At 39.0% G+C, this 26,477-nt stretch overlaps 1 protein-coding gene across 1 annotated transcript in view; it reads left to right on the top strand.

Moving 5' to 3' along the window:
* Window positions 1-5,427: 5,427 nt before the first annotated feature.
* greb1l (GREB1 like retinoic acid receptor coactivator) overlaps window positions 5,428-26,477 on the top strand; it is a 55,778-nt gene continuing 34,728 nt past the window's right edge. The window contains exons 1-8 of the mRNA XM_037544396.1: window positions 5,428-5,658; window positions 13,213-13,327; window positions 17,999-18,158; window positions 19,000-19,173; window positions 20,390-20,566; window positions 21,093-21,269; window positions 22,897-23,019; window positions 24,502-24,630. Of these exons, the coding sequence (XP_037400293.1) occupies window positions 18,002-18,158; window positions 19,000-19,173; window positions 20,390-20,566; window positions 21,093-21,269; window positions 22,897-23,019; window positions 24,502-24,630 (937 nt within the window). The 5' untranslated portion in view covers window positions 5,428-5,658; window positions 13,213-13,327; window positions 17,999-18,001. The remainder of the gene's footprint in view (window positions 5,659-13,212; window positions 13,328-17,998; window positions 18,159-18,999; window positions 19,174-20,389; window positions 20,567-21,092; window positions 21,270-22,896; window positions 23,020-24,501; window positions 24,631-26,477) is intronic.

The following is a 26,477-nucleotide window of genomic DNA, read 5'->3' as shown; positions in this document are numbered from 1 at the left end:
TGCTGAAGAAAATGGCCTGATTCACATTTCACATGTGTACAGTTCTTTTATATATATATATATATATATATATATATATATATATATATATATATATATATATATATATTGTATATTGTACAATTACTGAGTTTCAATGACATTTTTACAGTAATTTGTTGATGTAATAGATTTTTTGCTGCACATTTAAATGAAAGCTGGCATTTGAAATAAAATAAATGGCACAAGCTATTTTGTAATGTAACACATTGTCCTTTCAGGCTCTGCCCCCACTGTAGAGTTAGCCTATGTGTTGACTGACCTGTTTCATTGTTTGCTTGGCAGATTCTTAGCAGCTTTGATGGACACACAGCAGAGATAGCCAGGGCTTCTCTCTCTTTCTGAGATTCATTTTCAAATAGCTTTATTGTCACTGTAATTAACAACTGTTGCCAAAGCAACAAAAGAATGCCTAATACTAATAGTGATAATAATATCGAAGAGAAAAGAGACCCCCCTCCTTCTCTCCCTCTCTATCAAGTAGTCTTTTGTTCCATGGGCAAGGCCACTGGTGATGATTAACTGAAGCTCCACTGTCTGTTAAGAGCTGCAGTCAAAACAGGGTCCAGGCTGTGCTGATTAAATCTGATTAGGGCGGCCTAGTGTGTGTGTTTATCCTCCCCGAGTCATATGATAGGAGCAGGCTTTTCCTCAGAGAGAGAGAGAGAGAGAGAGAGAGAGAGAGAGAGAGAGAGCTGGAAACCGTGAAATGTTCCCTGTCCTTCTGTCTCACGTTTTTAGAACTTGAAGTCTTAGATCTTACTTTTTCTGTCTCAAGATTTTAGATTTTAGACCTCAGAATCTTAGACTTCACATTTTTTGTCTCACGTTTTTAGATTTCAGGGTCTTAAATCTCACGTTTTTAGTTCTCAGTCTTAGATCTCACTTCTTCTGTCTCATGTTTTTAGATCTCAGTCTTTGCTTAATAGGCTAAAATGCTTTAGCTTAAACCCCTCAATTTTAAACTGCAAGTGAACCTCAGTAGAAATCAAAATGTTCTCATGTTTTTTTATAGTAACAATCGTTTTCAATTAGAATTTTTGGGTCTAAACTTGTTTTATTTCACTTTATTCACTTCTCTTATCATGTCGTATATCATCGCTGTTGGATCAAATCCTTGTATCTCCATTTTTGTCATTTTTTATATATTTAATAATTCATTTTTGACCAAATTTGAAAATGCTGTCATTTTTCAATGTCTGAAACTTTCAGGATGAACGAGCCAAAGGGAATGGTGCAAAAGGGAATGGTCGTTTGGAATAAAATAATTTTTCATTAACTTGTGTTAAAGATGAAAAATGTTAGCCAAAAAGATTCACATGTGATATTTTAAAAACATCAAAAAATAGTCAGATGGGTCTTTAGAGATGCTCTCTCAGAGCTCCTGACTGACTAATTACCCCATCCCCACTCGGTGTAACCAACGTGTCCATTAATGTGAATTGGCTGTTGTTGACGGATATGGATACCGATACCTGCGATTGCAAAATTTCCAATTGTCAGATTTTCCTGAAATTCGACAGCAACCACCAAAAGACTTCAAACACTCACATGGTTATCCAGTTTAGGATATTCCTTGAAGCGGAAGAGAAGGAAAAGTGATAAGAATAAATGGAAAGCAGCTGTTTTCATGCATTGAAAGGAAAAAGTTTAATCGATGGGTCACAATATTTTGTCATTAGAGCTCAGTGGGAGTGGGTTGGGAGGGTTGCTGTAAAAGCTGCCTAAAGCATGGAGGAACCCGATCCTCCTGTTTGTGTTTTAGACATGCGTCCTGTATCCTTTTCCTCAGAGTTGCTTCTTCTTCTAGCAGGAAATGATTATCTAGCATCCATCCACATTCACTCCAAACTCTGACGGACTTATTTTCATTCTGTCCAGGTTTTGATTCTTTAGTTCTGCACCAGACCTACAACGCTACTATTGTTAACATGTAATAACGGACACTTTAGCATCATGGGCCAATAGAAATGGTCCATAACGGCTTGGAATAAAACCTAAACCATCTAAAATTACATTTTAGCATAGCATGGAAATAAAGAAAGTTTTGATGAGTGGTTCAGCCAAACCACAATTTATTTGAAGGCTTCATATGTAAGGGCATCATAACACATGCGTAAGCATTGATTAAAGGATTTATAAAGCAATTCTAAGATGTGTTATTCAGGAACTGTTATGATAGTAAGGAACTTAAAATTGAGTCGACATACAGACCCTGAGACTTAAAAAGGTTTGTCCATCCCAAGAAAGGGGTGTATGTATGAGAGAGAGAGAGAGAGAGTGAGAGAGAGACAGTGTGTGTGTGTGTGTGTATATATATATATATATATATATATATATACACATACATACATGCACAAGGCCAATAGACAAAATGCCACGGTCTGACCCCACATTCCTTCCCAAGTGTCCTCAGTTTGCCATGGGTTTTGCCTTATCATTAAATTGGGCCCCAATAAAACTGGGAGTGGTCAGGCTAAAGGCCAGAGAAGCCAAAACTTCATATCTCCAAAATGGTAATTTTACCGGTGAAGGAAAAACTCTACTAATATGATTATATCAGCACACAGGAGCATAACAGCAGACCTGCGTGATGTACAGGGTCCTTTTTTTGTCAATAACTCTGTAGGTAGTTTGACCAGAGGAGGACCGGTCCCCCCTAGTGAGCCTTGGTTCCTCCCAAGGTTTCTCCCTCAGCTGTGAGGGAGGTTCTCCTTGCCACTGTCACCCCTGGCTTGCTCACCTGGGGGTTTTAAATTCTTATTAAAACTTTGTTTTTACTGGAATTCTGTGAAGCTGCTTTGTGACGACATCAGTTGTAAAAAGCGCTAAGAATAAATTTGATTTCTTTGATGTTTTACTCTTAATGTAAGTGAATGGAACCTGAATTTTTTCTAAGTCGTTTTTGGGCCGTTTCTTTTTGTCTATTCACCGTGAATTTTGCCCACATGTGTAAAGAGTGACAGGTGTTTTCAAATTGTACCAAAAACTGAAAAACGACAAAAATGGAGATGCAAGGTTTTGTTCAGGCAGCAGTGATATGAAGCCTTTCTTAATTTTAATGTAAGTAAATGTAAAAATATGTCATTCTAAGAAATTTTGGAGCATTTTTTTATTCATCCGTTCATCATTAAATGTTCACGCAATGTTAAGTCCGACACAAAAAGGCGTATATTTCTGTGGTTGGTATCTTGACAAGCATCATGGGCCAAAACAGCTTGGAATAAAACCTAAAGCATCTTACATTACATTTTAGCATAACATGCAAATAAAGAAAGTTTCGATGAGTGGTTCAGCCAAACCACAATGCCGTAAGCATTGATTAAAGTATGTATAAAGCAGTACTTGAGTATATGAGCTGCTTAGGCCAGTAAAAGATACCTTAAGCTATAGTAAATGCTGTATTTACGTAGATGGTTAAAACATGTTGAACTGTATAGAACTGATATAAACTTTTAAATTAGACCTTCTTTCTAAGTTCCATTACTTGGGAATGATGGGTTATAACTGTCCTATAAACAGAACAGATGCCCATTACTTTAGTTAAGGTCCCTTATGGTAATGCAATGTCTTTAACATCGTATGACATCTTGTGGTAACTAGCATAAGCTGGTCAGAAACACTCAAATATGCTACATAATGTGTGTGTTATGTAGTCCCTATGTAGGTAGCTTTCAAGTAAAGTGTTAACCATAATTTTAAAGGCCTGAAACTGCAAGTGTATTATTCAGTTAATAATTTTAAGATGTGTTACTCAGGAACTGTTATGATAGTAAGGAACTTAAAATTGGGTCGACATACAGACCCTGAGACTTAAAAAGGTTACTTGTCCATCCCACGAAAGGGGTGTATGCATGAGAGAGAGAGAGTGTGTGTGTGTGTGTGTGTGTGTGTGTGTGTGTGTGTGTACAAGGCAAGGCCAATAGACAAAATGCCACAGTCTGACCCCACATTCCTTCCCAAGTGTCCTCAGTTTGCCATGGGTTTTGCCTTATCATTAAATTGGGCCCCAATAAAACTGGGAGTGGTCAGGCTAAAGGCCAGAGAGGCCAGATGAGAGTTCATGTCAGATTTCCACCCCATCCCATCTGCGACTGACCAAGCAGCATCTTGGCGCATATATATAATATATCTCGCTGCTGTCAGATCTTCATATCTCCTAAACTTCATATCTCCAAAGTGGTAGCTTAACAGGAGAAGGAAAAACATACTTTACTTGTAATGTAAGTCAATGGAAACAGAATTTTTTCCAAGTCGTTTTTGGGCCGTTTCTTTGGGTCCATTCATCATGAAATTTACTCACAATGTAAAGAGTGACAGGTATTCTCAAATTATACCAAAAACTGAAAAACAACAAAAATGGAGATACAAGGTTTTGTTCAGGCAGCAGCGATATGAAGCCTTTCTTAACTTTAATGTAAGTAAATGTAAAAATATGTCATTCTAGGTCATTTTGGAGCATTTTTTATTCATCCATTCATCACTAAATGTTCACGCAACGGTAAGTCCGACACAAAAAGGCGTCTGTTTCTGTGGTTGGTATCTTGACAAGTTAAATGATCTTAAAGCTGGTTGAATTTTAGGCCATAAAATTGTCCAATCACTTAAAGCAAGTGAAAACGTCTAGAAATTTTTGTTCATATGAAAAATAAGCCAACAACAATCTCAATGTAAGAAATGTTAGATGTGTTGACTAGATTTAACGGACTTTCGTAGGTCAAGATGTACTGTTGCTGAAGGAGACCACGGTTTTTTTGGGGGGGACCTGGTCCTGGGCTCTTCGGGATACTGTGGTTAAATGTGGCTGGTGTTTAAGTGGCGTAAAACTGAGACAGCTTTTAATTTACCTTACGTAACTTTATCCCGTGCAAATGTCTTGCACCATATTTCTGAAGGTAAATTCAGTTGATAAAATTCCTGAAAGGAAGTAGAAGTGGGTTAAATGCTCTGGTGATATTCTTTCCATAACATCATATCGAGAAATTTTCTGCAAATTTCCTATAATAAGATGCGTGAGATACCTTCTTTTTAATCTGCGTGTCTTACACGTGGCCGGCACACGCGGACGGTGGTGGTCAGTACTGGTTTCCTTGAGAGTATCAACCATCAACACCCCCCCTAACACACACACACACACACACACACACACATACACATACATACATAGCATCTGTCACCCCGGGGGGTCAGCAGGGCCTAAGATGAATGAGTCTTCTGGGAATGCCCAAATGGCTGAAAGGAGGGAGGGGACAGGGGTGGGTGTGTGTGTGTGTGTGTGTGTATGTATGGGGGAAGGGTGTGTGTGTGGGGGGGAGAGAGAGAGAGAGAGAGAGAGCGAGAGAGCGAGAGAGAGCTAGCTAATGTTGCAGTCAGACAGAAACAGTGGCCATGAGCAGAGGATTTGTCTGCTGGAGATAAAGAGCAGAAGCTAATTCGTTCTCCTTTTGCTTGGACTACATTCATTTTTCAGTCTCTCCGTTAAAAAGGACTGTAATTTCAACATGGACCTCTGTTTCTGACTATTTTGGACTCTTTCCCCCTTTTCTGTGACCTTTTTCTTCCCCTGGCTGGAGCTCTTTGAGAGAGAGGCACACTCCACACCATGGCAGAGGATTAAAGGTAAAAGCCCTGTGATGTTATGTCTCTCGCTAATGTGGTGTTGATGGCTTTGGCCTTTTAGCACCTACAACAACTACATAGTTTAATCAGAGCATTTTGTATAGCTTTTTAGGTCCTTCTACAGCTGAGCCTAGAAATGAGGTTAGGCATGTCATCCTGGAAGTCAGGGAGACATTTGCAAGAAAACCTTGAATTTCCCAAAAATGCAGCTTTACAGGAAACGGTCTTGAGTCTGTATCCGTTGATTTAGCCTTAAAACCTTGTTTTCAGAAATTTCCAACTGTGTTTGTTGTAAAATATTCACCCAGTGTTGTTAAAGGGTTAAAGGGCAGCCAGCTTTCAGATTTATTAAACAAAACAAACCATTATTTGAGTTATGGAGTTTTCTCAGGATTGAGTTTTTAGCTGTAGAAGGGTCTTACACAGGTTTCTAGAGGGGTCAGCGGTGAATGTCGTGGTCAACTGAAAATCCTTAACTCGACTTCTTGTGTTAGTTGAACTTGTGTGAAGTTTAGTAAATGTGTTTTAATGCAGCCTCAGGCTTTAACCAGAGCAATTATTCAGCAACTGCTTGTGTAGTTATGAGTGAGAAAGTGAAGTAGTTAAAAAGTAGCAACCTTTGTTGTTTAAGAGGTTAAATGTGCCAATTTTTTGAAACTTTAAAAGTCAGAATTGCATCCTTCTTCATTTTATTGCACTAACAAACCATTCAGATTTTTACAGTTTGCACTGCATCTCCAGTTTAATTAGATTTATTTGCCAGTTTAGATCTAACAAGTCATTCAGGTCCTCATTTTGTGTTTATATTGTGTTTAATTTTTTTCACTCTAAATTTAAAAAGTATTGCACTTCCACTTTATAGGAGTTATGTGCCTAATTAAATCTAACAAACCAATCAAATTTTTAAAACCTGCATTGCAAAAAAATTCAATTTCTAATTTAATTTGACTCATTTGCCAGATTAGATCTTCAGGTCCTTCATTCAGGTCCTCTTTGTTGTGTTTATATTAAGTATTTTGTTTTTAACTCTAAAGTCAGAATTGCATTACGTGTCCAGTTTAGTGGACTTATTTGCCTAATTAAATTTAACAAACCATTTACATTTTTAATGTTTGCCTTGCAAAAATTCTAAATTTGCTTTGCATCTCCAGTTCAATTTGACATATTTGCCAGATTAGATCTAAGTCCTCACTTGTGTTTATATTAAATCTTCTATTTTTTAGGTCTAAAGTCAGGATTGCATTGCATCTCCAATTTAGTGGACTTGTTTTCCAGGTTAGGTCTAACAAACTATTAAAATTTTTCTAGTTTCATTGCATCTCCAGTTTAATTTGACTTATTTGCCAGATTAGTTCTAACAAATCATTCAGGACCTCATGTAGTGTTTATATTAAGTCTTTTCAACTTTAAAGGCAGCGTTGATTTGCACCTCCAGTTTGGTGGACGTATTTGCCTGATTAGATCTAACAAATATACTTATTCTCTTTTAGTCCCAATTTTGTTTCCATCTTAAAGTTTGCATGGCATTTCTAGTTTATTTGCCTGATCAGATCTAACAAACTATTAAAAATTTCTTTTACTCCTGTGATTATTTTTATTTTATTTTTATTTTCATGCTGCCAGATTAGATCTAACAACTGACAAGTTTTCTTTCAGTCCTCATGATGTTTTTGTGTTAAATATTCTATTTTTGTGCTCTAAAGTCAGGATTGCATTGCTTTTAGAAATCAGTGGACTGGTTTTCCTGGTTAGATCTAACAAACAGTTCACATTTTCTGATTTTGCTTCTATATTAAGGCTGGCACTTCCAGTTTGGTGGACGTATTTGCCTGAATAGAGCTAACAAGTCGTTCAAGTTTTCTTTCAGTGCTCATGCTGATAGGCTCACAGGGTAATGACCTTATGTCAAGTTTCTACCATGTGGCCTTCTAACTCCCCTGTGAGAAGTCATAAATAGGCGTTTTGTGTTCTTTAGCTGGGACGTGCTATTTTTAAATGTTTTCACTTTTTTTTTTTTGACCTTAAATGATCTGGTTAAACTCCCCTGCGGGAAGATGCTCTTCTCTTGTCTTTTCCGAGCAGCATAAATGTGATTAGATAGATTAAAAAGGGGACAAAAGAAGTTAGGGCTTGAAAAAGAGTGAAAGAAGAGCCCCGCGGGGGAGGTTTGGGGGGGGGGGGGTTATGGGGGTGGTGCAGAGAACAAAACATATTTTAACACTTGAATGTCTCTAATAACACTTGAACTTTGGCGCTTGTGGTACATTTTAACATGACGTTTTTCCCTTCAGTGTCATTTCTAACTCATTTCATTGAAATTTCAACAGCAATGTAATTTAAAAAAAAAAACTTTTGGCACAGGTCGTAGTTTTATCAGAAACTCTATTTTCCTCTTTTATAAAAAGCTCAGGAAGGTTGAGAAACTGAATGTAGACTTTTTTCTTTGTTTCTAGCAGCTGTTGAAATTATTGCACTAAGTTCAAGGTAAAATTCTGGAGTCAGTTCCAGGATATTGTGTCTGATGCAGTTTTGTTTGGTCTGCTTTTGTCTTTTGTTATTTTGAAACACCGACGTTACGTGGCTTCAGTATTTTTATGAGCAGTTGTGAAGCAGTGCAGATGGCCCTTTGGCCAACTGTTTGGCACTCTGTCCAGGTCAAAGGTTCGTGCCCTGGATTTCAGAACAGGCCCTGGATTTTTGATTTCTTCTGCTTTTGTACCATTTGAGACTCAGTAGCTGTGACAGTGTCTTCTTTTAGAGTCTCTTGATTGAAACCAAACTCTTTTCAAACTTGCCAATAGGTTACTGTGTATTTCTTCTTTATTTATATTTATTTTTTTACTGCTTCTCACCAAGAAATAACACACATGGAATCATGACTGGACTGAAAAATGGTTAAACCCTTAAAACCTCAGGCTTATTACATATTAAGCCTTTTCATTCAGTAACTAGAGGGACTGCAATTCAAACAGGCTGGACTGTTCATAGTTTAAGGAAAGTGTGTAATAATCTTAGGGCCTGCTGGGTTTTTTAAGGGGTTGAACAATCAAACTAGCTTCTATTTTGGTATCTATTAGAAATCAGCCACACGTTGGTCTGTACATGCTCTTGTTGTTCTCTCAGGCAGCTTCATGAGGAACAACCTGAGATAATTTTCTATCAGGACTGAAGAAGAGACACCCATGCTGAGCCTTTGTTTACTCTTTACATCTGTTTTTTGTTTTATAAATAAATTCATGCATAGGCATCAACATCACTCTATACATTTGTCTTAGAACGAGTGTTTTAATGTCAGCTATTGGATCAAAACGGTTTTTAATCCCGTTACAATCCAGGTTTATTACATGCTTATTACTCAGTAACTACATGCTCTACAATGCAAACTAATGGAGCTATTCTAAGGTTATAGAAGTGTTTAATAAAACATTGGCTTGTTAAGGGGTTAAAATGTAATGTGTGTGTGTGTGTGTGTGTATATACAGTATATACATAATGCATATATATATATATATATATATATATATATATTGTTGCTGTCAGGATAATTTTTTAACCTAGTTTGAAAAATGCAGTTCCCTTTTATGTTGTGTCAAAATTGAATAATTTCGTGATTAATGGACCGACATAAAGGGGACAAAATTGCTTGGAAAATTAAAATTTTCTATTTACTTTCATTAAAATTAAAAACTGTTTTTTTTCTGCTCCTGTAAAGTTGCTTTTTTGGAGATACGAGGACTTTTAGGTTCAAACTGGGGTGAATTGTGTTAGTTTATACTAATACTCTGTGCTCATTTTTGTAGGCCAAATGAAAATTCTTGGGCCATTGTCGAACATGTTATGCCCACCAAAAAATTAGATAAAGAAAATGGTGTGTTGTTTTATTGGGTACAATAGCTAGAGCTAAGAATCCTATCAAAATAATCAAATTGAATTCAATCATAGTGAAGCTTAAAATTTGCATTAGATTGTTTCCTGAAGAACCCTAATGTAATCAATGGTGTATTAGATATATTTAATAAACAATTCTGAATTGTGCCGAATGAGTTCAGCTGAATTGTGTGGAGAGGTCCATGGTTCACTGAATCATTTCCTAAAGAGTCATAATTGATCTGACCCATGGTGGGCGAGGTCACACCTAATCCAGCTCCTGAAAGGCTCAGTAATCACCTGATGAGGTGAATCAGCAAGAAAAACACAGGAATGTCTTCAGGATTGTAGAACAAAAAAAACAGGCTTCTAAATGAGACTGTGGTGATCAGATAACGGCCGTGTACCTGCAGGCAGCGAGTAGAGGGTGGCGTTTAAAAGCCTGTTTAAATGTCATTACCAGTCAGACTGGACAGCTCGTCTCTCATTCCCAAGGGCAGGGAGGCAACGCTGTGTCCTTGCTTCCATGCACAGGTCTTGGCTCGAGCTCTTGAATGCAGCTAATATACACATACATACGAGTCAGCTTCTGCAGCCACGCCTAAGTTCAGTCTTAGAAACTGGTTGATGATTTTCTGAATCAAACCCATTCAGTGGTGCTGAGGCCTGGACTCTGGGGCGGTCAGTCCATCGTTCAGCTTCTTTGTTTGATGTGTCCGTCTCCTTTTCTCAGTGAGGTTCTTCTTGATCAGCTACATGTCCTTTCAGACCCACAGCGCTGAGTGGTCTTCTCACAGTGGAAAGATGGACAGAAACACCTGTGGATGTTCTCAGATCTGAAGCAGCTTGATTTTCTCCTCTCTCTCAGAGATCAAAGCTTTAAGTGCTGTTTATCTGATGTGGGCAGTTTTGAGGTTGACCAGGTCTTCCAGGTGGTTGTTAGGAGCCCCGATTTTCTCCGGAGTTATTAATCAGTTTTCTCATTGTCCAGCTATTTGACGAGTGCATATCATCGTCATTGGAGCAAATTTGTATGGAATTTGAACACACCAGCTGGACTTTACAGGCATGGAAATTTCATGTGTGAATGGACAAAACAAAATGTGTGAAATAAAATAGTTTTACATTGACATTAATATTAGTTTAAAAATGTTTTATATGTGCTGTATGAACTAAATTTCACACAACTGTCCGAATCAGAATCACTTAAAAGGCACAGAGGTGAAATGGATGCTTACGAAAACATAAAGAGCAAAGCGCAAACAGTAAACAAGTAAATACAATGTGCAGCCACAAAAAGTATCACAAAATATACATAAATCCAGTCATATAATCTAAATATATAGATTATTTACAGCCATATAGATCAGGATACCATTGTAAAATGGTACATACTCATTATCTCTTCTATTGTTTTGTTGTTTGTGTTTCTAAAAGTGCTTCTACAGTATTGATTATCCATAGTGGGCCCTCTGGTGGCTCTGCTGGAGTGTTTGATGGATTGTGTGTGTTATAATAAGAGGCACTGATTGGGATTCTTGATCATATTTACAGGTTAATTTCGCATTTTCAAAGTTTTATTGCTGCACGATTCTTTGAATTGTCTTCCGGTATATTTTGCTGATTTCATTGTGAGAATTTAGGCCTAATAAGAATGAGCTGATTCAATTTTGCAAAAAAAAAAAAATGGCATAATGCATGTCATCACTGCCCAAAGAAGACCATGTATCTGCATTTTTGACTATTTTATTTTTATATATAATTTCAACACACCAACTGTTCTTTATGTTGTGTGAAAATTTAATGATGAATGGATGAACAGAAATGCTCTAAAATCACTTGGAATAAAGTCTCTTTACATTGACTTACATTGAACGGTAAGAGTGTTTTTACCTTCACCTGTAAAGTTACTATTTTGTAAATACTTGTATTTGTTTGGACAGCGATTACATAATTATTGTGCACATTTCTACTGTAAAAAAGATCTTGGCAAGTAAAACCATCTCAATTCTACTAAATATGTTTTTACCATTTTGTGAATTTTATAAAAATATTCTAATTCTAATTAATAAAAAAAAATTATAGACATTTTTACTTGTTTGTCATTTTATATAGTGAAATCATCTTACACTCGTAGATCGTTTTGCTTGTTTAAACAAGTCATGAAGTAAAAGGTTTTATTTACAATTGCAATAATAACATTTCAGGAGATAAAGTGAATTAAAACAAGTAAAAATATCTAGAAATTTCTTTCTTACAGGAATCTGGTAACGAGAAATATGGATTGATATCTTGACTTTTTCACTTTACCAGCGAAACTCATTCGCTAAATTTGTGCAGAAACACCAAACAAAGAAAAGCGAGTCTCTTCACAAGTAGAAAAGAAAACACATCACACATTTTTTTAACCGGTGGGTAAACGGAGTTAGTGAGTGAGTTACTGGAGAATTTTAACGAACGCACCCCAGGGGCCTCTGGGACCGTGGAGGTCCATCCATCACTCTTATCAGCTCACAGCAACACATGTTAAAGTGCTCCGCAATCTGCAGCAGCATCTACACAACCAGCTCCGTCAGGTTCTGTCAGATTCTGTCAGGTTCTCTCAGCTTCTGTACAACATACATCAGCATTAACGTCTGGGATGATGGGATTTTTAAAGAAGAGGAAAAAAGTGTAGGACTTGCAAAATGTTGCCAAATTATCACTATAAGATCTAGATATTTATCTGTGTACCCAATGAGCTCATGTAAATGGGGAGAACGTTCTAGCAGCTTAATCTTAGTTTTATTCTTTATTCTTCTTTTATTCATTTTTCCCCCAATTCTTTGTTCTTTTCCTGCCTGATTTTTCTTAAATACACTTTTAGCAAAAAGGGTTCTATATAGTACCAAACAAGGATTGTGTAGCTTGTAACAATGATTGAACCCTTTTTGGGCACTTTATAGAACCCTTTTCAAAAAGGTTCTATATGGAAACCATCTACAGCACATCCTCCATCAATCTGAAGAACCCTTTTATGATGCAAAGAACCCTTTAATCATGCAGAGGGCTCTTTGGGTGTTCATGGTTCTATGCAGAACCATTTGCTTAAAGAACCCTTGAAGAACCATGTTTTTAAAGAGTGGTTTATTTTCGCAGCTGCTCGTTTTTCAAAGTCCACACTCTTCAGAATGAATGGGGCAAAAAGGGTTCTTCATGAGATGCCATAGAACAACCACTCGAACCATGTTTAAAAAGAAATTTGTGAGTGAGACGTTTAGAGAACATACAAGTCAGTTAAAGGTTTCATACCAACTTAAGGGTTCTGCCTAGAACCCTCGTAGAGATTCTTTAGACTTTATAAAGGTTCTGTGCACTCACACATCTCGTGAGCAAAAATAGTTCTCAGAGAAGCCACTCCATATAGGGGTTAAGGTTCCCCTCCAGTTTGATGGTACCGCTTTTGTAAATGAGATGTGAACTCCAACTCTAGAACGTTCTTGATCAGGAACCCTTGGAATGGTATAGAACTTTAAGCTTAATAGAAAGTTCTTTAAACCTTTAAAAGGTTCTCGACACTCAGAAATCTCTTGTTAAACATGGAAGAAAAGTGGTTCTTTAATGGTGTTTCTCAAAGAATGATTTAAGGCACCTACGTTTAGGACCATTCTTTATACATACTGATGTTCTATTGCATTACCTGTGCAGGTGAGTGAGAGGTGAGCTGCTGATGGCCAGGTGGCTACAGTCTACAGTCCATCTCTGACCTGTGATGGAGAAAAGGTGATCCGGTTCCTTCACGCCTGAGGAAGAACACACAAAGGTACAGAGAACCTTCCGTCCTGCACTTGTTCAACCTTCTGAATTATGTATATTCATCCATACTTCCCATCAAAAGTCTGAATGAGCTTTTTTAATTAAAAGTGCAAAAGTTTGGGCACTTTCATCAAATTCCACGTTGGTGTTAATCGTCTGAGTGTACGGACGTTAACACATCTTGTACAGAGAGAACACACTTAAGAATGGAAACTTCTGTTTATTCGCTGAGTTTAACATTAAAAACTAATTAAAACTCATTTCAACCGTTATTTGTTTTCTCAGCATGTTAAATTCGGTGAGTAAACAGTAATTGTGTATTAAAGTGTGCAGTACACTGCTAGAAATGAAGGTTCTGTTCAGGTACAGGATGTGTTCACTTATTTACACGCAGAAAACCAACAAGAGCATGGAGTTTGATCAGGGGCGCCAAAACTTTTGCACACGACTGTATGCAGTGCGCTATTGCAAACCGAGGAAGACAACATGTTAATTTATATTAAGAATGTTTTAAAAAGCTAGTGCCCAAATCTTTGATGCTCATTTGTGTGTGTGTCTTTGTTTGTTTGTTTGTTTGTTTGTTTAACTGGGAAAAAAGCCAATGTGTCCCTCAGCCATGGTGTTTAGAACGTGTCTAAAAGTCTGTGTTCACTTCATCCGCCAGCATTTCTTCTGAAGGCCATTAATAGTGAGTCTACTCTTCGGGGAAGGCTTTACACTAGATGCTGAACATTGCTGTGAGGTTTTGATCAAGCAGGTACTGATGTGAGGTCAGGTACTGATGTCGAATGGTCAGTTCTGGGTCCCCAACCCCTCCAAAAGGTATCGGGTGGAGCTCCATCACTCCAGAGAACACAGTTCCGCTGCTCCACGGCCCAATGCTGGCAGGCTTTACACCCCTCTAGCCTACGCTTGGCATTGGACACGGTGACCTCGTGTACATTGCTATTCTGTGGAGATTATATAAGCTGTGTGTGAAGTCCCATGATCTTCAGTGTAATTGGAGGCCTGTTTTGTGAGCACGATGATGACCGATGTCATCTGGTTTCATGTACTGACCTGATGCAGCCAAAGGTCTTTTAAAAGGCCTAAGAAGGCCCGGAAATGTGTCTGTATACAAGCCCATGCTGTACACTGTGAATAAGTGCGGGGGCAGTCCAGACTCTGGCAGGGACCGGTTATACTTTCAACTGGGTGGCCTTTAAAAGAGCCCTGGGTGTTTTCGGGATCTTACTTGATCTATTAGTTCTAATGCTGAACGCTAGCATGGGTTCCGTTAGCATCATGCTAATTCCTTGCCAGAAAACCCAGTATAGACCAGCACGGCTGGTCAATAGTAAAGCATGTTGTGTTTCGGATGCTGGTCAACCAGCATGATCACGCTTGGCAACTAAGCTAAGCTAGAATTAGACCAGCATAAATCTGAATAAACCAGTTTAGACCAGCATGTAATTCCTGCTGGTCTGAGATGTTTTTCTCACTGAATCAATGAAGTTGGGCCAGCCAAAAATGCTAAATGTGCTAATAATTGTCACGATTGGCCCCTCCCAGTCCTGTCCATGTGCTTTTTTGTTTACTTTTTCATCCCTGTGCCTTTGTTTTGGTTCAGTCCAGCCCCCTTGTTGTCTGACTCCACCCCTGATTGTTACCACCTGTTTCCCACCTGACCCTCGCTGGCCCTCTTGTATTTAAGCCCTGTGTTTTCCTCAGTCTAGTGCTGGTCTTTGTTTGATCGTGTTTGAAGTGTTGGCTGTATTGCATTGTATTGTTTGGTTCTCGTTTGAGGTTTTGTGTTAATTCTGTCATGTCTGTCCCTCCTCCTCTCCCTATCGGCTGTTTGAACCTGGACCGTTTTGACTATGACCCCGGATTTGCCCATAATAAAAGTCACTTATCTCAGCGAATGCGTCCGCCTCCTCGCTCCACGTTATGATAATGAGTGAATGTGAAGAGGTAATGCAAATAACACCATGCTCATTAGTGGCTCCGAGCTTCTGTTTATTGTTAGCTTCATCAGGAGCATGGCTGAATTGAGTTTGCCCTGTGAAGGGAACCTGTGAGTCTTAGGTTGGGTCAGTCAAAAATTCGCTAACGTTGCTCATCATGAATGAATATAAACAAAATTAAACAAGTACCATCGTGTACCACTTAGTGGCTGCTAGCTTATGTTCCCTGCTAGGTACATTAGCAGCACGGTTTGATTGAGTATGTCCTGTAAAAGAGTCTGTAAGTGTTACAGTGGATCAGTCAAAAAACGCTAAAGTTGCTACTAAAGAATGAACATAAATGAAATTAAACCAATAACATCGTGGAGGCTACGGGTGTCTTTTCACTGGTAGCTACAATAGCAGCATGGTTTGATTGAGTGTGGCCCTTGAAAGAGTCTTTGAGTGTTTGGTTGGGTCAGTCAGTAATGAAAAAGTTGCTAATAATGGGGATAATGTTAAATGGGAATAACGTTAAGTGGGAGTAACGTTAAATGGGAATAACGTTATGCTACCCCACTAGAAAAAGCAGCAGAGCGAGCTGGATAGTCACCAGCTAAACTATGTGTTTTGTATGCTGGCATGCTGAGTGACCAGCTAAACCAGCACCAGACCAACACAGACCAGCTTAGACCAGCATAGAATTAGTGGCTGCTGGCTTCTGTTCATTTTAAGCTACGTTAGCATGGTTTGGTTGGGCTAGCCTTTGGATGTTTTGGAGATCTGAGCTGCTGTAGTCAGTTTAAGCAGAAGGCCAGCTGGATGTCCTTGGCCATGACGGTGACTTTTGTGGTGGGTGGCACACAAGAGGTTGTCCTTGAACAGGATGACGGGTGTACCTTGCTAGGCTGGACAGTCTGGCCTTGCAGCTGCAGGTTGTGTTTGTGGGGTTTTCTGTGTTTGACAGCTGAGGCTTTTGGCCTGTAGCTTCACTGGGGTGTGCAGTGTTTCCAGACGGAGCTCAAGGACAGAAAGACGAGTCGTTTTCCATGGCCTTGCGTTTGGTCTGTAATATTAGCAAAGGCCACACCGTCAGAGACCACGGCAGACTGTACTGTGGGGATATTTTGCTGAAATCCCTGAGGAAAAAAAAAGAGCCTTAACATTTCCTTTAGCTTCAAAGCCTAAGAATTAGATCGATGCATCCCAGCAGCTCAAATTGTTCATAAATGATTTGGAGGGAGTTGATTATCAGCAGGGTTAGGGTTAGGATTAGAAGTAGACCAGATTAGGACTTATGTTTAGGTAAAGGTTAGAGCGAATGTTGCTTTTTAATAGAATAAATCTAATGGGATTTTAATTTGAATTGAACAAGGCGAGCAGCTACAAAGGGCCTACAGTTAACTGCCAAAATAGTAATGCAGGTTTACAGAAACATTTACATAAATCTAATATTTATAAAAGGAGGCGATTAAGATCTTAAGATCTGCCCCCACAAGTCCTGTAGGATGCTGATGCTTCAGGTCATCGGATCTGAGATCCACTACACACGTCTGTGTTTTGCATCATTTGACTGAAAGATAGAAAGACAGACAGACAGACAGACAGACAGACAGACAGATAGATAGATAGATAGATAGATAGATAGATAGATAGATAGATAGATAGATAGATAGATAGATAGATAGATAGATAGACAGACAGACATAATTTAACCTGTTTCCCTTTACATTGTGTGTCATTTTCATGAAGAATGGACCAAAGGAAACGGCCCAAAATGATGTGGAAAAATTCCGGTTCCACTGATTTACATTGAGGCCCAGGTAACAGCAAATAACGGCAGTACAAATAAAGTGTCCAGGTGTGGAGTGTCCAGATGTGGAGTGTCCAGATGTGCGATAAAGGGTGCAGAAAGTGCAATAAGTGCCATATGTACAGTAGTGAAGGTCTCACTGTTTACCTGGTGAGTTCATTGAGGACTGAGGCTGAGTGTCTGATGACAGATGACGGGTGATTCGTTTTGTGCTTGACCTTCTTGTTGCTTTTGGTATCTTTTTCTTTTTAGATCCCAGGTGGTGTTTGGGAATCCTTTAACCCTTTAAACCTCAGAGTTATCATTCAGTTATCCATTTAAAAGCATGTTAATCAGTAACTAACATTATGAACTGAACGGTAATTCAGTATGAATTATTCTCCGTCCTGTAGGAATTTTTTAGCATCTGCTATAAATTATTCAGCAATAATTTATGAAACTAGCGTGTAAGTTCTTTATCGAAGACAGTGAATAATGTAAGCATGGGCTCCCAGACAAAGGGGTTAACTGTGATTATATTCTGTTTAAAAACAGACGGTTCTTCAAGGGTTCTTTAGCATGGGCAGTGGTCATATATACAACCATGAGCAATCAAAGAACCATTTGCATGCTTAAAAGGTTCCTTGCATGGCAAAATGGTTCTTCAGACTGCTGGAGAAGTGCTTGTATTGGATTCTATGTAGAACCTTTTGGGCAACTGTTCTATATAGCCCCCTCTGTTGTTACCATTTCAAGCTCGTAACAGTAGAAGAACCCTTTTTAGTGCTATAAAGAACCACATACAACACTTTCTACATCAATCTGAAGAGCCATTTGACCATGCAAAGAACCTTTAAGCATGTAAATGGTTCTTTGAGAGTCTATTCAGAACCATTGTCTTTACTGGTTTTTTAAAAGTACATGTTTTAGTGCTGATCGTGTTTTTTTTTATTGTTTTTAGAAAATGGGAAATTCGTACGCAGGCCAGCTGAAGTCTGCTCGTTTTGAGGAGGCGCTCCATAACTCCATCGAGGCGTCGCTGCGCTCCAGCACTGGTGACCCACAGCCCATTTTTACACAGCTTTATCTGGAGCCCGACCAGTACCCCACCAACCTGGACGGTGAGGCTGACTGTCAGTGCCCTGCACTGTAATTACGCTCTAACTAGGAATTAAAACACAGGCCTGTGGTGCAATCCTATCCAGCCTGCGCCAATATTTAGATTTTCTATTTGTTTAGCCTGTTTCACTCTGAGATGCAGCTACGGTCCCCAGCATGCACTGCTACATAGTGTGTGTTCTGGCCCCCAACAGCAATCTGTGGGCTGGCAGTTACACAACAAGAAAAGATGCTTGGTGTCCAGTTCAAGCAAATGGGCAGTTTTCAATGTCTAGTATTCAATGTCTATTTTGCTGCTGCAGTTTTGGCGTATTTCAAATTAAAAACGACCAGTTCAGGCCACAAAATGTTAAGTAAAAGTGAACTAAAAGCACAGCTGGCCTACAGATCTGTTGAGATTTTTTAAATATGTCCCTTTTAGTGGCTGAGTTTGACACCCCTGCCGTAAATTGATTGTTTGGCAAACAGATTTAAAGGAAAAAAGGCAAATTTCCACCCTAATTTACAAATCTTCACCTTACTCCAGATGATCAGCCAAGATATATTTAGGCAGAAGTACTTTGCATCACTTAAAACAGTAGTAACAGCTACCCTGACGTCTGAATTTTGTCTGTAGTTTTGTCCAGTCACATTATCACCTGCAAATGTTCAGCACTGACAATTCAGAGTACAAAGGCGTTTTCAGTTTAACACGTATTCCACTTTTTAGCTCAGATAATCTTTAAACAAATGAAGAAGTTACTAACGTTGTTGTATTTTATACACTTGGAAATATGATAAATCTGAGGAATAGTTCCTAATAGCTTTCAGTTCTCTTAAGACTCATGACTTTTTTCCCCCCAGACAAGTCCAAAATGGACTTGAGCCTCAAGTCAGATGTTGCCGGTCATGTACTGATGAACTGCCAGCCGTCCAATGGCCTCGAGGACATGGATGATGATGATGAATCGGACACCAGCAGCCCACCACTGCCGTACCTGCAGGGCCCACCGCCTGACGGCTGCTGCACAGTAGATGGTAAAGCGATGATCAGTACCTTTGTGCTTCAGTATGTCCTTACATGTGTTCCTCTGAACCTCTGGTCATTATGGACTCAATACTTATGTCAAACACATCCTGCTCTACAAACATACATTGGAAAATAATGGAATAATGTTATGTTTCATTTTAATTTGCTTTATTTGAGAAATCTGGATGACTGAGTGGAGGAAATGAGAACCGTGCTTAAGCATTAGTGTGATGTGTATATATTATGCCATCTTTCGATGGATATGAATAATCCAGTTCTGTAAGTTTTCTAATTGACAGATTTTTCCAAAATTTGGCAGTGCTCACCTAAAGACACCACTTACTTAAATGGTCACCAAATATTGGATGTTCTTTGCAGCAAGACTGAAGTAAATTGCAGCAAGTGCTTCTCTTTTTATGCACTAGAAACTTGGAAATTTGGAGTTTGTCTCAGCCTCCTTCAGCTGGAATCTTGAAAAACAATGACAAAAACCATCTCATTCTCATTTGCTGTCAAGCAGTATTTACGTTTTTAACAATTGGTTTTAGGTGCTGCTGCTGTCGGACCAAAACTTTCACTTTTTAACATAATTTTAATTTACCTGTTGGCCTTAACATTTTGAATCATGTGAATTTCATGAAAAATTGACCAACAAAAATGTCCAAGATGTACTTGGAAAAATATCTGGTTCCATTGACTGGCATTAAAAGTTAAGCACATTTTCTATTTCTCCTGTAAAGTTAGCATTTTAGAGCTACTATGTTTTGTTCCGACAGTAGTGATATATTCTTATTATGTTTGCACATTTTTGAGAAACACCTTGCATGCTGCATTTCCATGTATAAAAATGTTACACTATGATTATGATTACGGTTATTTTTATTTATTTATTTTTTGTTGTTGTTATAGAAAAACTTGATTTGCCACAAAATTGTTCATTTCTGAGTAAATTTTAAATAAACCTATACCATCCACGCAGTGGGACATGCTCGTTTCAGCTGCAGAATTACCTAAAGTTACGCTCTAAAGCCTGATGTATGGACCTCAGTCAGAATTCTTTGTGGCCTACATTCACGTGAGCTGCCCTAACAAAGTACCTTTGCAGTTTTGTTTCTGTTTGTGCTGTAAATCAAGTCCCAGTGAGCGTTTTCCACAGAGTGTTTCTGACCTGAACAGCTGTACGCAGCCCCTTGACGGTGAGTTACTGCCACTCTGTTTCTCCAGGTTTCTGTCAGGCGGGAAAAGACCTCCGGCTGGTTTCTATGGCGACGGAATCCATCGAGGTCCCGGCCGGGTTTGAGCTGGTGGGGGCCAAATCCCCCAGCATCCCTGAGCACATCCTGGTGTGCGCTGTAGACAAGCGCTTCCTGCCGGACGAGAACGGGAAAAATGCACTTTTGGGTGGGTGCAGTGAAGCTCTAACGTTGCGTTTAGTGCCTTTAAATGTCTGAACGTTGCTATAAATTTACTCAACACTGCTTTAAAAATTCCTGAGAAGGAATTACATAGTTACTTATTTGACTACAGGCAATTCACATGACGCAAAAACAAACAAATGTCAGAATAACAAAGATCATTTTGTCTTTTCACTAAAATGACCAAAGCAGTAACTTTTCATCAAACACATTTCATAACATTTCACCTACAGACACAAGTGTGGTATGGAATGAAAGTGTGTAATTATACCTGTTTGGACCCCACTTTCTACTGAAAGACAGATGCTTTAAGGTCTTTCTACCCAGCTACATCTAGAGGAGGATGAAGTTTTATGCAGATACTAGAAAATAAGCAGGGCTTCTTCATTGAGCTGGTTAATTTAACTTCAGTTAAATTCCTGACTTTGAACTTGTGTTGTCAGGCCAAGTGAGAAACCCAGCTGAGGGCGAGCGGTGTGTTGTGTGTTGTCTGTTGTGATGTGTGGGTGCAGGGTTTTCAGGGAGCTGTGTGGGCTGTGGTGAGAAAGGCTTCCGCTACTTCACCGAATTCTCCAACCACATCAACCTGAAGCTGACCACGCAGCCCAAGAAGCAGAAGCACTTAAAGTACTACCTGGTGAAGAACTCTCAGGGCGCGCTGTGCAAAGGAGCACTCATCTGCTGGAAAGGTAACAGCCGCACTAGACACACCCTAGAAATACATGTTAATAAGTTTGCTGATTAATTAATTAGTTAATTAATCATCTAGTTAGAAGACTTGAGGATTGTTTGTGTTCCTTTGAGTTCTATTTACAAATATCACAAATAAGGTTTTCAAAATGACATTTTTTACTAAATCTTATTAAAATGGACCTGATGTGCCTTTTTATATCTGCGTACTTGTTTCTGCATTTATTTATGTGTATTTTCTATATTAAATGTCGTGTTTTCAAAGCTTTTAATGGCCTGTTTCAGTTATTGAACTGTGCTGGTCTTTGACTTACTGGTTGCGCCACCTGACTTTTCAGACTAATTTCAAATGAATCAGGCAACTATTTAAACACCTGTGGAACTCTTTGTCCTTGAACTTGAGTTCATACTTACATTTTTTAAATAAATAAACATAATAATTAATTCATGGCCCTCCTGAGGTCAGAACACCTTACATGGTAAACTGAACCGATCTAACCACAATGCAAAAATCACATTTTTACCAAATTTGTGAACTTGGCATTATACCATGAAGGTCTTCTTTATGACGCATTACCCTGGCCTTGCTTTCTTAAAGCATGTCAAAATAAAAGTCCTAAAAGTTTTCGGTTTTGCCGCCTGAATTTGAAGTAAGACCTTGCAGACAAAGTTTTTCAGTGAGCCGAACACTTTTAAAGTCGCCTTATTTTGCAACATGGTTTTCAAAATGAAAATCATACCAAACTGTTGCATTTAGAATTTTATATAATTAAATTACCCTTTTTGATAGTTAAACTAATCAACATGCATGGTTGGACAGTTGCACCACCTCATATTTTTAGACTTTTGAAGCCAAAAATTTTTCCAATTTTTCAAATGAATTTTCTATGGATGCCCTGAAAAGGCGTTATTGAATAGCTTGATATATGTCATGTATTATTGAAATTAATTTATGGGAAAATTATGAACTTGGACACAAAAATGTACATCATGTCAAGGTGTAAAATTGTATAGTTATTTGTGTACAATTAAATAATTATATAATTAGTTATAAGCAGTCATATGCAAAAGTTTGGGTGCCTCTGGTCACAATAAGAGCACAGGCTGCCAATTTTATTGCACAATTTCTATTTGTTTAAAATTGGAAAAGCATCAAAATAAATGTGACGTGTGAAAGTTTGTACACTATTTTGTGTTACTATGTTTGTTAAATTAGTCAAATAAATAGAAATCATGCATTACAAATTTGCTGTACTTAAGTGTGTTAAATTATTTTCACTTATTTTCACTTATTTTAAATTATTTTCACTTATTTTAACTTATTTTCACTTATTTTAACTTATTTTCTCTTATTTTAACTTATTTTAGCTTATTTTCAAATCAAGACAACATATAATTTGACCAGGAATGTCCAGAACTTTGCCTATGACTGTACTTGCACAGCTGATTTACGTTATGTACTGACGGAGTTCGCACATTTGACTCTTTTACAACAAGAGTGAACACTAAACAATAGCCGTTCACCTCTTCTCTCTGTGAGAGTGAGAGTTCTCCTTGAGTGGTGATATTAGTAAGAGAATAAGACGGTCGCTGCCTCATTGTCATATCTTGTGCTTGTTTGGTCAGACTGTAAGATGAGGCAGTTTTCTGGAGCGTCTTCATCAAAGCCCACATCCTCCTCATCCTCGCTGAGCAGCAAAGAGAACGGAGGGACAAACGGCCACAGTCCGTCCTCCCTCTCCCTCTCAGGTAAGAGCCTGTTAGGCTGCTCGACAGCGCACCGTCGATCGCGCTCTTCAACTCGCAGTAACGATGCTGTGACTGTATGAGCAGGTCTGCAGTGATGTGTCGCCCTATCAGCTCAGTTTTGTCCCACATTAGTCCGATGTAGGGCGAATTCTGGCTCTGCGTATTCATTGAGTCGCCCACATGCGCTATTTTGATAAGATGGTTCTCGCCAATTGGATCTATGTTGTGAAACCTGACGCCTTTTTACATCATTTTAATCTCTTTTACAGATTCTTGTTACCAGCAGTGCTGTGCAAAAATATTAGGCAGCCAGGAAATGAATTTATAGCTATTTATCTTGTGTGTTTTTGGCAGTAAATCCACTGTATGTCAGAGTAAATGTCCCACCTTTCTCATGGATTTGTTTAATTCCATCACCGAGTTTAATTGAATGAGAGATTGATTGGATGGTAAGTCCTCGTTGAGGAGAGCTTTGGAAATGCTTAAGATAACTAACTCACAGAACAATCACAATGGACGATACAATATTTATTTATATTTATTCTAATATTAATATTGTTTTATATATATATATAATGTCTTGACAGCCCAGATAAGCAGCATTTCTTGTCCATTTTATGTCTATATCTTGACTGACTTATACTATATATATATATATATATATATATATATAAAAGTATATATATTTATATACAGTACTGTGTGAAGGTTTTAGGCATCTAAGCAGATTTTTAAACCGTTTACCTCAGCAGTGAGTTTATCACATGCATACATTAGAATAAAGTCATAATTTAGATAAACAGAAAAACTATAAACCTATTTTGACTCGTTAATATAATCAATTATATCATGAGCACAATTTACTGAGCTCTGATTGGTCAAACCAGGAGCTGCTTTTTAACTACGTATAATACTGGACTTCCTCGAGGAGAGACTTGGAGATGGGTAAACAAACACACCAACACATTCACATCCATAAAACACTGTTTATTATTTATATTCATATATAATCATTAATAATTACTATTCTATAAATTTAGTTTATTCATATATTAACACTTTTGTGTAAAAACACAAACTACACAAATAAATAGTTTTTGAAAATGTGTCTTGGGCGCCTAAGACTTTGGCACAGTACTGTGTATATATATATATATATATATATATATATATATATATATATATATACTTCTAGGTCAATTCTAATGATATATAATTATAACTTATCTCTCCTTATTACGTTTATGAAAACCGTGGTCGATTAATTAGAAATGAATTCAGCCGTTCGCTCCATTCACTCAGGTTAGCTGTCCACGCTAATGTTGCTAAGAATGAATGGAAGCTAGTAGTCACCCAGTTAGCATGGCGTTGTTTGAGCAATGCTAATCAGCGACCATTCTCTTTCATTCATTGTTAGCAACGTTAGCATTATTGACTGAAACATTCTTTTTCATTGATGTACATTTGCCCCCCCTCCCACAGACTCCCCCCCAGCGCGAGGTCAGTCCAGTTCATCTTCAGGAATACTTGGAACTCCTGACCTGGGACGGGAATACAGCTTCATAAAACCTCTGACCAACACCACACACACCACCAAGACTTTGCCCATAGGTAATGCGCCCACACACTCAATACCCCGCCAACTGCATGCCTTCACTAAACCATGTGGAGGTGGTCAGCGCCTCTAATAGACTTGGTTACGTGGTTTCTGGCACACCGTTATCCATAACAGACAGTCGTGGGCTGGAGGTTAGGGATCTGGCCCTGTGACCGGAAGGTCGCCGGTTCAATCCCCAGGGCCGACAGTCCATGACTGAGGTGTCCTTGAGCAAAGACACCTGACCCCCAACTGCTCCCCAGGTGCTGTGGATTGGGCTGCCCACCGCTCCGGGCAAGTGTGCTCACTGCCCCCTAGTGTGTGTGTTCACTAGTGTGTATGTGGTGTTTCACTTCACGGATGGGTTAAATGCGGAGGTGAAATTTCCCCGTTTGTGGGATCAAAAAAGTATCACTTAATTAACATGGGCTAAATTGACTTAGCCCTACATTTGGCACCTGGCTAATTGGTGTGGTGTGAGCTTCCATTACTTGTTAGCTGCATTAGCCTCGCAGCCCCCATCCAAAACTAAAGAAGGACTGATTTTTCACTTGACTTACTACTTTTTGTTGCGGCCTCCCAAACTACAAATCCTCAGCGCTGACAGTTAACAGAGAATTTCTCTACTCATGTGACACTTTTTAGCACATGGAACCCTATGGAACCGAACGTCTCACCAGAGACCCATTCAGAGGCGTCAGCGATGGCTCCTTAAACTCATTTAAATCTGCCCCCAAGCGAGTGGCAGAGCGTGCTCATCCACCTCAGTCACTGTGAAACTTAACGTGTGGCGTCTGGGCTCTATGTGCTCCCAGACCGTCTATCACTGTATAAAAGATGCATGAGGCGTCATTAATTGCTGGCAGCTCAGATCCATAAGAGCTGATATGTTTAATCAGAGTAAAGATACAACACGCCTGATGTCACTTACACCGGTCAGGCATAACACTCTGACCACCTCCTCGTTTCTACGCTCTCTGTCCACTTTATCAGCTCCACTTACTGTATAGCTGCACTCTGTAGTTCTACAGTTACAGACTGTAGTCCATCTGTTTCTCTGATACTCTGTTACCCTGTTCTTCAGTGGTCAGGACCCCCATGGACCCTCACAGAGCAGGTACTGTTTGGGTGGTGGATCATTCTCAGCACTGCAGTAATACTGATGTGGTGGTGGTGGTGGTGTGTTAGTGTGTGTTGTGCTGGTCTGAGTGGATCAGACACAGCAGTGCTGCTGGAGTTTTTAAACACTGTGTCCACTCTCTGTCCACTCTATTAGACACTCCTACCTTGTCGGTCCACCTTGTAGATGTAAAGTCAGAGACGACAGCTCATCTGCTGCTGCACAGTTTGTGTTGGTCATCCTCTAGTCCTTCATCAGTGGTCCCAGGATGCTGCTGGCTGGATATTCCTGGTTGGTGGACTGTTCTCAGTCCAGCAGCGACTCTGAGGTGTTTAAAAACTCCAGCAGCACTGCTGTGTCTGATCCACTCAGACCAGCACAACACACACTAACACCAACACCGCCCAAATAGTACCTGCTCTGTGAGGTTTTCTTGTTCATAATTAAATGAAGGTTTTTGGCTTTGTTAAGTCATGATCTTTACGCATCACAGTGAATGCAACGTTATTAATGGAGGAGAGCAGACTAAAGGGCATTTTTACATCAGCATCAAAGGGTTAAGGGCGAAAGTCATTAATATTCTTCTAAAGAGGACACGCTTATCTCAGCTGACCGCCTAGCTTTTGAGATAAAGTCAATTTTTTAGCGCTTTAAAGCCTCAAACCTGTGAGCACGTGCACAAACACAGACCCATGCGTGTACACAATACACCCATAAATCAATAGCACAGAACAAAGACTG

This window comes from Pygocentrus nattereri, chromosome 2, assembly GCF_015220715.1.
Source record: "Pygocentrus nattereri isolate fPygNat1 chromosome 2, fPygNat1.pri, whole genome shotgun sequence".
In the NCBI taxonomy this organism is placed as follows: Eukaryota; Metazoa; Chordata; class Actinopteri; order Characiformes; family Serrasalmidae; genus Pygocentrus; species Pygocentrus nattereri.
The sequence above is the reverse complement of the archived record's forward strand: the minus strand, read 5'-3'. Positions and strand labels throughout refer to the sequence as shown.